General features: G+C 48.2%; 1 protein-coding gene across 16 annotated transcripts; it reads right to left on the reverse strand.

Moving 5' to 3' along the window:
* Positions 1-734: 734 nt before the first annotated feature.
* LOC122386900 (uncharacterized protein K02A2.6-like) lies at positions 735-10702 on the reverse strand. Of its 16 annotated transcripts, none has more exons than XM_043376619.1 (7): positions 10685-10702; positions 8763-8861; positions 4016-4264; positions 3745-3851; positions 3338-3527; positions 1666-1795; positions 735-1441 (listed from the first exon to the last, which is right to left on the reverse strand). In XM_043376619.1, the coding sequence occupies exons 5-7, from the start codon at positions 3470-3472 to the stop codon at positions 1125-1127; spliced, it is 582 nt and encodes a 193-aa protein (XP_043232554.1). In that variant the 5' UTR covers positions 3473-3527; positions 3745-3851; positions 4016-4264; positions 8763-8861; positions 10685-10702; the 3' UTR covers positions 735-1124. The 16 variants fall into 16 exon arrangements, with proteins under 16 accessions (XP_043232554.1, XP_043232560.1, XP_043232561.1 ...); XM_043376625.1 differs by lacking the exon at positions 10685-10702 and adding an exon at positions 10586-10650 and having other exon boundaries at positions 4016-4287; XM_043376626.1 differs by lacking the exon at positions 10685-10702 and adding an exon at positions 10586-10635.
* Positions 10703-13447: the final 2745 nt, after the last annotated feature.

Here is a 13447-nt window from a genome sequence, read left to right on the forward strand (position 1 = left end):
GCGATGACCAGAACCCTCAAATTATCGGATTTCTCTCGTCACGAGCAGCTCGCTCCTTTTTTTATTTTTCAGCAAAGCTCTGGCTCTTTTTATCAAGGGCCAAATGGCTGAGGGTTTCTACGCCCCTCCGCTACATGTAAGACGCTTAAAAGAAATGCCTAAATGGGTGAGGATTAAATATTGATTGGTTTTTAAGTGCCGAAGCCCGAAACACTCTAATTTACTTCGATAGCAGTTTTTAAGACCAACAAGCTCGAATACTATAACTTCTTGAACAATGTAAGCACCGCATAAAATGAATCGTGAGAGAAGCGGCTCAAGATTAAGAAGCTATGAGACACTTATTAAAAAACGGCATAGATTAGAAACTGCACCTAACTTGCACTGGTTTTTAAACCTTTTCGTTGCAGACTGGTAGATTGCATTTTAGGATTGATTTCAGCTGATGCTCAAATGGAGCTATTCATTCGTTCATTCATGCGACCATCCAATTCCATTCATAAAAGAAGCCAGTGACAAAATTGTTCATTTTAGATAAGTGTGAAATACAAATTCAATAAAAGTTTAATGATACGGCAAATTTGACAGCTTTTATGATGAACAGACAAATAACTTTAACAAATCAAGGTTGAGAGCCCCAAATAGGGGAGAGTGAGGTAAGATGAGCCAAGGGGCAAGTTTAGCCACCCCATGTTTCTCAGCTCCTATGGCGCTAATTGTTAAATACTGAGAGGTCCAAGCAGCACTGTATTGTCGTCACGACACCAGCCCGTGTGGGCACCGGGCACAGACTGGCACACCCAGCCGCGCGGCCGCCGGACGCCGGCCGCCAGGTCACGCCATCAGCGCCTCAGGCTATCTAGCCCAGCTGGCCGGCACGGCACAGCCAATCCCAGCCACAACACCTCCACCCCAAATTTCCACTATCAACAAAAATGGCCAACTAAATTGAGACTACCAAACATAAACAACACAATGGACACCCGGAAACACCCTACGCAGGATATAGTTGAACCGGTCGCCGCTCTCGCACAGGATAGCGCCGCGATTGTTCAGGATTCTCAGGAGCTTGACGCGGTGCATGCTCCAACGTATCACTGCCAATCGATACACACTCGCCCGCATCACCAGTCGATGGCCGTCCCACAGCGGCCGCCGGTGAGCGCCGCTCGGCAGAGGCGGCCAGTGCAGCACCGCCAGCCGACTCGGCAGCGGAACACTCGGACGCCCCGGCCGCAGACGGTGCGGCACACCGGAGGCTCGTTTGCCGAGATGGCGAGCACTCGCCGTCGCCGTCGGCAGCAGCAGGATTCAGCGGCTGCTGAAGCGGCGCCGGCATCAGAGCGAGGTCCACCGTCCGCCGATCCGCAGCCACCTCCGGCTCCGGTGCAGTCACCTCCGGCTCCGGTGCAGTCACCTCCGGCTCCGGTGCAGTCACGTCCTGCGCACACAATTGATTCATGTGACGTTTTTGCATCTGACCGTTTAACACGACCCAGTACAGTGGATGTAAACACTTCTTTACGACCGCTGTTGCCCACAATGGGGCATGTCTGCCATACTGTCTTGCCCAAACCAATTGACCAATCTCAAATGGTTGCCTTTTTGTCGGACATTTTCGCCTGTGGCCTTGCACCTGCGCCAACTGATTCTGCCTCACTTTACCTTCAATGTCTGGTTTCAGCTTGTCCAACCTTGTGATGGGCTTGTACCCCAGAAGAAGTTGGCCAGGCGTCTCTCCGGTGGTGGCGTGCGGCGTGACTCTGTACAGGAACAGCCATTTGTCGATGACTTCCTGCATGGAAAGATAAGACACATCAGACAGTTTGTCCAGTCGAACCTTTAGCTCACGGACCGCTCTCTCCGCCAGGCCGTTGGACTGTGGACAGTAGGGTGCGATGGTACGGTGATCGATCCGGTTCCGAGTCAGGAACTGCTGAAACTCAGAGCTGGTAAACGTGGGCGCATTGTCACTCACAATAACGTCCGGTAGACCGAAACGCGCGAACATGCCTGTCAGTGTCTTCACGGTAGACTTTGCCTCCATCGAGTTCATCATAGCCACTTCAATCCATTTTGAATGCGCGTCCACTAGGACCAAAAAATACTTCCCATTCTTCGGTCCAGCAAAATCTATGTGGAGTCTGGACCAGCTCCTTGGAGGATACTGCCAGGGATGCAGCTCCTCCTTCGGCGGGCTCGGGCTATGAACTCGGCACATGTAACACCGCGCGGCCAGAGTCTCCACATCCCTATCAATTCCAGGCCACCATACAGCGGTACGAGCGAGGGCCTTCATCTTTACCATTCCAAAATGACAGCTGTGCAGCTCAGTGAGTATAGATCTACGAGCGGTATCCGGTATTACCACTCGAGTACCCCACATTATCACGTTTTTGACAGTGTGCAGCTCTGTTTGGCGCATTGCAAACGGCTTTAGTGCGTCATCAGGTTTGTCTGGCCAACCAGTCCGAATGCAGTGTAAGACTCGACTCAGAACAGGGTCTCTATTGGTGAGCACGGCTAACTTGTCCGGACTGAGGATGCCAGTCTCCTCCAGATGATTGATGAGCAGCACATCTCCCTCCTCCGAACGCACTCGGTGATGATGCTGTGGAAGAGGCAGTCTGCTCAATCCGTCGGCATGGGCGATGTCATGCGTGGACTTGTAGCGAATGGTGTACGAGAACTCAGACAATCGTATGGCCCAGCGTTTGATTCGAGAACTAGCCATTTCGGGCATGCCCTTGTTCTCCCCGAACAAGCAAATCAATGGTTTATGATCAGTAACGAGCTGAAAATGGGCTCCATATATGTAATCTCTAAAACTTGTCACGCCAAAAATGATGGCCAACGCCTCCCGTTCGATTTGACTGTAGGCTGCCTCTGCCGGCTGAAGAGTTCTAGAGGCGTAGCCAATAGGTCTCTCTGACCCATCAGGAAAAACGTGGGAGAGCACCGCACCAGTTCCCCGACAGGAAGCGTCACATGCCAGGACCATTGGCAGTTCTGGATCAAAATGAACCAGCAGCTGATTTGAAACCAGCAACTTTTTGCACTCGTTGAATGATACTTGATGGCGTTTTTCCCAGGACCATGGCGTGTCTTTTTTTAAGAGATCATACAACGGTGACAGAGTCTGGGCACGGCTCGGAATGAAACGAGAGTAATAGTTGAATATTCCCAGGAACGACTTGAGCTCGGCCACATTTGACGGGACAGGCGAATCCGTAATTGCACGGACTTTCGCCTCCGTAGCATGAACTCCATCACTGTCCAAGACGTAGCCCAAATATTCTACTTTGTGAGCCAAAAACAAGCATTTCTCCGGCTTTACCTTGAGTCCTGCCTCCTGGAAGAGCCGCAGAACACGTTCCAGCCGCTGCAGAAGCTCGTCTTCGTCGTGTCCACACAGCAAGATGTCATCCAGATATATGAAGGCTCCGGGGACTCCCGCCAGCAGTCTCTCCATCTCGCGCTGGAAAATTCCCACAGCTGACGAGACTCCGAACGCCAGACGACGGTACCTGAACAGGCCGCGATGCGTGTTAATGGTAAGCAAATGGCGGTGCTCTTCAGCTACTTTTAACTGCTGATACGCCCTGCTCAGATCCAACTTTGCGAACACTTTTCCACCCGCTAGCTTTGCAAACATGTCTTTCACCCTCGGAACCGGATGTTTATCAACTTTGATGGCTCGGTTTGCCGTCTGTTTGAAATTCCCACAGATGCGGATAGTCTTACCGTCCGGCTTCACAATGGGCACAATCTGACAGGCCCACTCGGATGTTCGAACTGGCTCCAGGATACCAGCTTCCACTTCTGCCTCCAGCTGTTCCTCCACCTGCTTCCTGTAGGCGTATGGGATGTTTCGGGCACGGCAGAAGCGTGGCGACACAGACTCATCAAGTTCAAACTTAACTTCAACATCTTTCAAACATCCAAGTTCAGATGAAAACACATCAGCGTATTTCTTTTTAAGCTCTTGAACACGAGGGTCATCCCCAAATCTCACCTGCTTGATGTCTTGCCAGTTGAGCTTCAAGACTCTCAGCCAATCTCGGCCGAGCAGGTTCGGTCCGTTGGTGTCCACCACCAAGGCCGGCAGCTCCAGATGCTGACCGTCGTAGCGTTGACTTGAGCTTCCATGTGCCGTTTGCTTACGATGTTCACGTCTTTCACGTCTTTCACGTGAGACGGCAACGTTCTCACGCTCAGCCCCGGTAACATGTGGTATCGCCCCTAATAACTAAGACATGTTTGCCTTTAAAATGAGATGGTTGTTATCTGCGGTGCATGGTTATTTTCCTTAGCAGGTGTCATTAATCGAAAATGGCCACGGGTGGGGTAAGATGAGCCATTTTCACCTGGGGTAAGATGAGCCGGATAAGCCATTGTTGTCTCCGCTGTCGAAAACCAAACTGAGCTGCGCTTGTTTCTGCTGAATAAAAATGGTAGGAAATTGTTTTTTCTTTGTTGATTATGTAACAGCTGGAAGCTGTGACATTTTTTTTTCTCCGTACGTCAAAAAGGACATCTCTCACACTCTATACGTAAGGACGATCGCACTGCCTGCCGCGGCGCTGAGTCGGCGTGGGGAGGGGGTCGACCAAACGACCCCCGACTCGTCGGCCGGTCACCATTAAAGGGACCCTCCCACCTTAACATTAGTTTTGAGTTGAGATAGCCAAGTTTGCGGCCAGGCTCAGAAACCACCATTTATCCTGGTCGCAACCCCCGCAGCTTTATGGTGTTCAAGAAATTTCTTCCCTTTACTTGCAGGGTGGGACCAGCGTGGTCCCTATCTCTTAACCATTACGGGAATCTGATGACGTCATCGGGCTTTCGAACGTCCGTTAAATGTTTGACTAAAACGTTTTGTAGCACGCGGTGGTATATGCTGCTTTGCGCGCAACAAATGCCGCACTTTCAAATAAAGTCGCTAGGAACAGCGGAGATCCCAAAAAGTAAACAAAAGTAAAAGTCTAATATCTTGAAAACCGGTGAATATTTTTCGATGAAATTTGGTAGATATTCGTTTTTGCTCTTTCTGAACCTAGCGACATCACTTTCATGCCAATTCATTAACTTTTTTGAAGGTGGGAGGGTCCCTTTAAGCGAGGATCAAAGGCTCGCCGAAGGGTGGAGTACAAACACACCCATCCGGGCCGGCGCAGTGGCCGCCGACAAACGCAGCGCAGTCGGAACCACCTGCCCCGGTGCTGGACCAGCCACCGACATCCGGTGAAAATCGAGTGTGAAAACGTCATCCGGCAGGAGACAGCTGAGACGGATGAGCCGAGCAAGTGAGGATGACGTCACGTTCCGGCGGAATGGAGGGAGGAGGGCGACGGTCTCGACTCCGGATGCGAGACGGGATGTCGCCAATTTTCAGCCCCGGTCAGGGCTGCCGCCGGAGGTCATGCCAGGAAAGGACCGATTAACTGTCCCGGTCACAGAAATCGACCCCCGCCGGAACCGGATAACGAAAGGAATAAAATCGGACCGCAGAAGAAGAGAGGGGGACAGAGCACGGTATCGGACCACGGGTGACAGACCACGGGGGAGGAGAGCTCATCTGGACGGCGGGTCGGCCGGCACGTCTCAGTCTGAGGCTGGCCGACCCCACCCCTGCCGGAGCGGAGGGACTCTGCTGCCGCGACGGAGATTCGACGTGTCAACCATCATCAAACTGTCAAGTGAGTCATCTCATCTGTCCGCCTCATCAAGACTGCCTCCCCGTCATGGACAATTCACCTCCCATTTACCCATCGGATGTCTCTGATCTGGATTACAAATGCCACTCCCTGAGGTCTAACTTGAGCCACCATTAGGAGGGTAATGGGTTAACACCGTGTAGGGGAGGGCGGTAGGATGGTCTCGCGCGCTCCATATTGCGTCCCGGCCGGGCAGGCCGCGGTACGATCTGTTTGTAAGGGTGGGCAGACAGGCTAATGGGCCCGAATGGTCTGGCCTTGTCTGTGGATAGAAGGGAGAGGGGTTATTGGGAAGCCGGGGCGGGTCAGTAACAGTCCGTGCGCGCTAATGGCTCATCTTACACTTGTATTGGTGCTAGCACTAGTGTCGGTCATTTGCGCTCGCGGCCCGACCGCGGTAGGGTGCGGGGGCCAATGCATTAGAGGGGAGGGGAACAGGTCAGGTGGTGTCATTTTTTGGGGCGCTGGTCACCACTGACGCGTCAAACTACGTCAGATGACGTCATGACAGTTCAATTGGCGATGCTTTGTAAATAATCTTTTTGCGGTTAGGGCGTTAGGATTAGATTTAAGGCTAAGTTGGCATTGGCGAGCTGACAACCGATCGTGGTACACCGGTTGAAATTGACCAGTATTGTATCGTCAGTTTGTAAATATAGCGTGAAAATTTAACAATCTGTCTGGGAAAGAAGGGAGGGTTACCTCAGATATGTTGCTGATTCGGATTCACAGAGACCGCTAGCGTAATTATCTTTAAGTTGTCACGTCGACCACACGACTTTACGCCGGCATAACCTCACAGGCTCACCGGGACTGCATCGCGGCGATCTGATCACGAATCAACGGAAACGCAATGATCACGCCCTCACGACGCGACCACCACAAATTCGTTTTTTTTTTTTGCTAGTAGGTCAATATAAGCTGCTCTACAATCTGACTTGGCTGGTCTCGGTAGATCAGCGTTTCAATCCACTATCAGTCTAGTGTTAATCCAAGGCGTATCAATCGATTCTCAATTCTTACAAAGTGCTATTCGAGATAAATCGACGGTCATCGTAGGATTGTCACATTCATGGGATAGACTCATCATTCGGATACGGTTTGTCATGAAGGCGGCCCAGAAGTCGTAATGTGTTCAGTTACAATTGGATAAGGAGAGTACGACATCGTAAACGTTAAACATTATTCTGCTCCTTCGACAGCTCAGCGCCAGAACAAGACTGAATTGCCTTCCGGGTTGTTATTAAATCAGCATTGAGTCGTTTCGTGATTCGCGTTCATATAACCGATACAAATCTGAATCACCATTTCAATCGTTATAAATTTATCGCTGTTCGTAACCTGTCATTCAATCCCCCTTTCTCCCCTAGCATTATCAGTACCTAACTGACATTGATGCCAGCTCCCCCTTCGAGGTATATCAAAGATTAACGCAGAAATGTCACGGTTGTTAAATTGATGCATCATTTGAGACCTTTAATCATAAACGTCAAGCGAGTTACCGTTCGATGTGACGTGACTATGACAAAATATGTCACCCTGCTTGTACTCAACTAGAGTTGGTTACGGAGGGAAGCGAGGAATTACCACCGCCTATAATCACCATTCAGGTATGACAGGGACCGTTTTGTTCAGATCGGATTACTGAACGGTCTGCAGACCCCAATTAATTGACAGGAACCATGTAACGTGCACGGTCACACCACGCATTATGCCGCCGGGCAGCATTGCCTACACTTCCAGCCCAATCATGTTAGTTAACACCGGGATTCGGGAACGTGATCACGCCCACCCGTTCTTTGAAGTAGTTAATGTGAGTAATTTTGGGAGTATGTTGGGCCCCGTAGGTTTTACTAAAACTGAGCGATTGTAGTCAGAACGAAATGGAAAACGTATGCCCCTTGACCTTAAACAATTAACAGGTTAATAGCTGCACCGACGGCAGCGCCCCTAGCGCCACCTACAAGACCCAACTCTTTCGGTACAAACTCCGACAGCGCTCAGATGCAGCTGACAGTGCCACCTGGCGTGAAATAGGCCGGGCTGGTTCCCAATACGGCCGCGAGAGCTCGCTCGTGTGCACGCATTTATGCGTGAGCTGAAATAAGTGAGTGAGAGGATGAGTGAATGAGTGGGCGCGTGCGGGAGTGGGTGAGTGAATGGGGGCGTGAGTGCGTATGTACATTAGAGGGAGAGAGAGTGAGCGAGAGAGAGAGAAAGAGAGAGAGAGAGAGAGAGAGAGAGAGAGAGTGAGTGAGTGAGTGAGTGAGTGAGTGAATGAGTGAGTGATTGATTGAGTTAGTGAGTGAGTGAGTGAGTGAGTGAGTGAGTTAGTCGGTGAGTGAGTGAGCGAGTGGGTGAGTGAGCGAGTGGGTGAGTGAGCGAGGGAGTGAGTGAGCGAGAGAGCGAGAGAGAGAGAGAGAGCGAGAGCGAGAGAGAGAGAGAGAGAGAGAGAGAGAGAGAGAGAGAGAGAGAGAGGGAGGAGGATGTCGAAGCAAAACGTTTTAATTCAGTCTTTACAAAGATCGACCCCATAAATGAAAGCTTTTGGTACGAATTAGATGCGTGGCACTCTACTACCACCTAGCCAGTATAACCTATTACATCCACTAGGCGGCGCCAAAAGCGTCGATGAGTCAGAATGGTCGCCGGTCAGGTGTGGAACAAGGTCATGTCACCGCTAAGCTCATAATTACAAGCGTTTAAGGATGCTTATCACCTAACCCTCCACGTTGGCTTAATTTACAAATCTTGTATATGTAGATTCAATGAAATATCTTTTGTTTAAAGGACTCAGACCAACAACAAGCCAAAGGTCTGAGTTTCAACTTCGTTTCAACATCTAAACTTCATAAGATAGCTTTTGATCACAGGGCACATTCTCAAATGATCTAAATAACATTTAGTGATCATTGCATTGGAATACGTTCAATTTGTCGAAACCTTTCAAGTAAGGCGTGATAACTCATTTAACCAGCAGGCAAAAGTGACCGTCATGCTAATTTAACCCAGCTAAGGCAAACGGCAAGGACAGTTGAATCTCACGAATGCTATCCGCCATCCGGTCCCCATCGGATTGGAGAGCGCTGGCCCAGCAAGCCCTCAGCTCAGCGGAACCGCGAACAATGCACCAATATGGACCTGCTGAGAGAAAGAAATTATCTGTTAAGACAGTTGGACGAACCCTTCTTTCAACGATTGACCCACGCTGATCTCAGTAGGAAGACGGACAAATTTGCGGGTGGTCAAAAAGGGGAGAAATAGACAGCAGTCACATATGATCAAAATTTAGTAAATCTTGGTGAACAACTCTACAGTCTAATTCTGGGAGAAACTGGTTACCTTTGTCAGTCGAAAGCAAACTGTACATCGCGAGGCATGCTACCAACTCAGATTAGCAGATAATTATAGGCTAAAGGCAGGAATGGAGAATTAATTGTGTTATGATTGAGCGCGCATCACTAAAACTTAGAAATTGAAAGGAAGAAAATGACCCACCCCAGTCACATTTCTAGTGTCATTCCCTAACGAACAGGTACTACAATATGTCAAAGGTCATTACCACCCAAGCTAGGATGACATTCCATCTCATGTCATGTGTGGCGTGGAAAGCCACTGGCAACCGTGCTTACAAAGTTTTGAAGGGATACGTTGAAATTGAAGAATGCAAAGATGATATGAAATTGTGGCAGATCACCCCATGATCCAGATTAAGGTTTGATACCAGACATTTTTGTTTCAAAACTATCTTTTGCCTAAGCGTCAGCCAAGAAGCAAGGAGCTTATTGGTTAGTTTGCGTTCCGCTGACCCTGACGAATGGCATGAGTACCCACTCAGTCAGCGGGATATGCCAGTTAGTAAATTCAGATGATAAACCAGTAACGTGCACCAATTCAAGTCAGATTATTCCCAGTAACATCCAAGGTTATTTGATCCCTTTCTATTGACATGATCTATTAAACATGGAATTTCAATGCTTATGACCATTGACCTCTCAGTCACAAGTCACGACTGATCTCATATCTGGCCTCGGATGCTAGCACCACAGTTTCGGACCAGTATGGTTTCACTTAAAAAGGGGTATCTTGGAATTGAAATTTATAAGGCATCAGTGACTATAACAATCTTTGTCGGGTGACGGAAGAGATACAACGATGATTACACCAGTCTGAGTCTTTGTTGAGCCATTAATTTAGTTTGAAATTAGCACCATTCTCCATAGGCCAGTTCCCATTAGCTTGTTAAAAGTTACTGCTCTTGCCTTTTTTATTTAGTCTGAATGGGTGAATGGGCAGAGTTGAGAAATCAGAGCTCGCACTAAGCATAGCTTGTTGTGCTGAACTCGGCCTGCCAACCGACCGCACAATTCCAGTTGCATAGCATAAAATTGTCCGAAAGTTTAACATGTCCTCATGACTGGACACAGCCCCCCCCCCTTGATTTGATATAACCATTTCTCATTGCTGATGTTCCCACTCGAATAATTGGATATCACATTTGCCAAAATTTGTATACCTTCAACAACATAGCAATCGGTAAACCGAGCTTCCTTAAATTAGAACACCACAAGTCAATTGTCAATTGCAAGTTGAATAAATCATCTGGTCGAGTATGTCAATAAAAATCTGCATTATAAAATTGATTCTCAAAAATCGGTTCAGTAAGATAACATGAAACCACATGGGTTGGATTGTTTTTAAATCAAAATGCCAAATTGAGACTAATCCGGCGCACTACCTTAGAGTTCCCTTGATGCAAATACTTAAGACCCCAGAGAAATTTGCGACAACGTGGCGAGGGACGCCAGGCAACAATCCACAAAAAAAATATTCATGATCACAAATGATTGGGCACTACCGAGAATTACTTCATTAAATCACGGGCAACTCTCAGAATAGTCGAGTTGAAATTCCGATCAAAGTTAGCGTCTCCAAGGTTGAACGAAGAGAAGTCAGAGTGTACTAACCCGCAGGCGACAGGATCTTATGACGTCATTACCAATCAACAAGTATGAAACTGGCCATCTCCTAGAAATATGACGTCACTGAGTGAATATAGCAAGCTACGGTAGACGTTTCGGCTGATAGGCGTAAATATCGTGTAGATGAAAGGTAGTAGATGGTCTGAGTATTTGGCGGCGCAGATTTCTCTATCCAATGTTTTTTTTTTGTTCATGTCGCGGGTAACAATTGACTCGTACCGCGCAGCGGTGCGCACATGGACTGAAGGGATTCCACGGATCAGACAGGTAAGGAGATACAGAAGGAGTGACTCTGAAGTGGTCGATAGGTATTGAAACCGGAATTACACAAGGAGGAACAGATCTAAGGATGGATGCTAGCCGAAGAGGAGGTATGTTGCAACACTTTCATGTGTTTTTGACTCTGCTGATACGTCTAAGTCTACTAGGATTGGAACTGTCTCACGTTACGGAGGAAGTAAGTAAATATGTTAGGCAGATATCAGAACAAAGAACGCCATAAGACGCCCAAGCTGAGAGGTGAGTCAGAGAGAGAGACAGGACGAGGGAGCACACTGCCGAAGGTGAGTGACAAATACGAAAATGATAGAGGATAAGGCGAGGAGAATACCGCCGGGATGAGGTAAGTGAATTAAGTCCACCGTCGGAAGGATCGCAGCATGCATCACTCATGACGCTAACGCGCTTGAACACACATCTGCAGGACAGAATTCCACGGCGTCGGATAAAATTGCAGGATAGATTCAGTCATGGAGTCTTTCGAATCACACCGGTCAATGATCCGAAGGCGCCACTTGCGGGTGCCATGACTGCATGAGAGTACTGAGTAGGTACCTGTCTATGAGCCCAGTGAGACTGCGGTCGCCGGGGTAGCAGGCTTGTGTCCACCGGTTCGTTAGGTGAAAACGCGTAAGACGGTCTCTCACAGAAGGGCTGCAAGGGTCAGTAACCAACGTCCGGCCGCGGGGTTTTAGTAGGGAAACAGAGATGTGCCGTGAGCGGCAGAGGTTGACGGACCAATCATAAGCCACCGAGGAACGCTAATAACTGACGCTACCCGCGTCGATCTTTAGACAAGTAATCGGGGTCAAATGATGTAGTTAGAGATGTCAATCGGATACCAATTTTTTGGTATACCGATACCAAACCGATACCAACTTGGTATTTGGTATTTCAATCCTAATGTACTTGGTATTTTGTTGGTATTATGAGCCCTCACTAATGTATAAGAGGCTGAGAAATTGGTAAAAAGTCGGTATTTCCCTCATGTTATGAAATTGGTTCGGTATCGGTATTTCTTCATCGCTTATGTTGGTATTTGGTTTGGTATCGGTATTCAGATTTTCTGTAATTGACATCACTAATGTAGGTGTTCGAAGAGAGTGGGCCGGCAGAGATTGATTGAACCAATCACACCCATCGACGAACGCTAATAATGTAATCGCTACCTGCGTTGCACCTTAAGACAAGTAATCAGGGTCAAGTGATGTAGGTGTTCGAGGATATTGGGCCAGGGAGCCCAAGAGGTGCTAGGAAGAGCACACACAATTCCAATGTTGGAATGGGGCGCGATAAGTCGTTGGGAGGTAAGAGTAAGCTTAGATGAAATTTACACTAATCACGGAGTCTATTGAACAAATTGCGTTTATTGTCCCTGATATGTACCGCTGGAGGGAGTTAGAACAATTGCTGGGAGGGACTGAGGGGTCGACGCGGGATCAAATTTATTGTAGTGGGATGAGAGAGGTATGACAAAGAGAGTGAGTCTGAGGGAGATTGAGGTATGCGTCATTTAGTGTAAGGACCAGCGGGAGATCTAATCTCAGCATTGAGGGCGACATTAAATGGGGATGTACTCGATTATCTTTGGGATGATAGGCATTAGAAAGGGAGAGAATGGTGGGTAGCTATCAGGTATCAGATGGTGGCTTCAGGTTATGTCCTCAAGGGAGGCATCAAAATTATATGCTTTGGGGAGACATCCGTGTCCTAAATTCCTTATGAGACAGATGCCATCCTAGGCAGTGAAGACTATATGTTGACAAGCAACAAGCCAGCCTCATTATAAATATTGTTTGTGACGAGCCCCAGGCGCAAGGAACGGTGGCGGAAAGGAATCGGTCAGCTTGAAACCAACGGACCGATCAGCAATTGGAAATGGGTGTGTAATTACGTTTGAACAAGAGAGAAATCAAACAGCAAGAAAAATCAACTCATTAATCAACCATTTGAGGATCTACCAGCCGAAAACACTCACCTGAGGTTGTTCCAGAGCACGGCGCAGGTCGGCAACCATCTCGGAAAGAAAAACACCCCCGATGAAAGAAATTTTATTAAACCATATTTTTTTCGAAAACATACTCCCCACCGCTTCCGGACCCCCAGGGGGCACACGTCACAATTACACAAGTTGTAAGTGATTTGCAGATTATCTGAAGGATAATATGATTTCTTCCTTGATAGAAAACTTGACGATTTATTGGAAGGCTTTAAACAGTTACTTTTTGATGGAGGAAAAAAACTTTGCCATAAGTATGTATGCCATGGAGTAAATAAAAGAGCCCACTCTTCGCCGCGCCCGGGAAAAGAAGAGGTTCGCTTTTTCTATCCATGCTCAACTTTCCCCACGACGTGTCTCAACTTACCCCGCCCATGGGGTAAGATGAGCAACGTGCAAGATGATTTTTGACGCAGCCTTTCAGTACAAAAATAAGCGGTATGAAACATTTCTGGCCACCATTACATGCG

Source organism: Amphibalanus amphitrite, unplaced genomic scaffold (genome assembly GCF_019059575.1).
Source record: "Amphibalanus amphitrite isolate SeventyFive unplaced genomic scaffold, NRLGWU_Aamphi_draft 000266F_arrow, whole genome shotgun sequence".
NCBI lineage: Eukaryota > Metazoa > Arthropoda > Thecostraca > Balanomorpha > Balanidae > Amphibalanus > Amphibalanus amphitrite.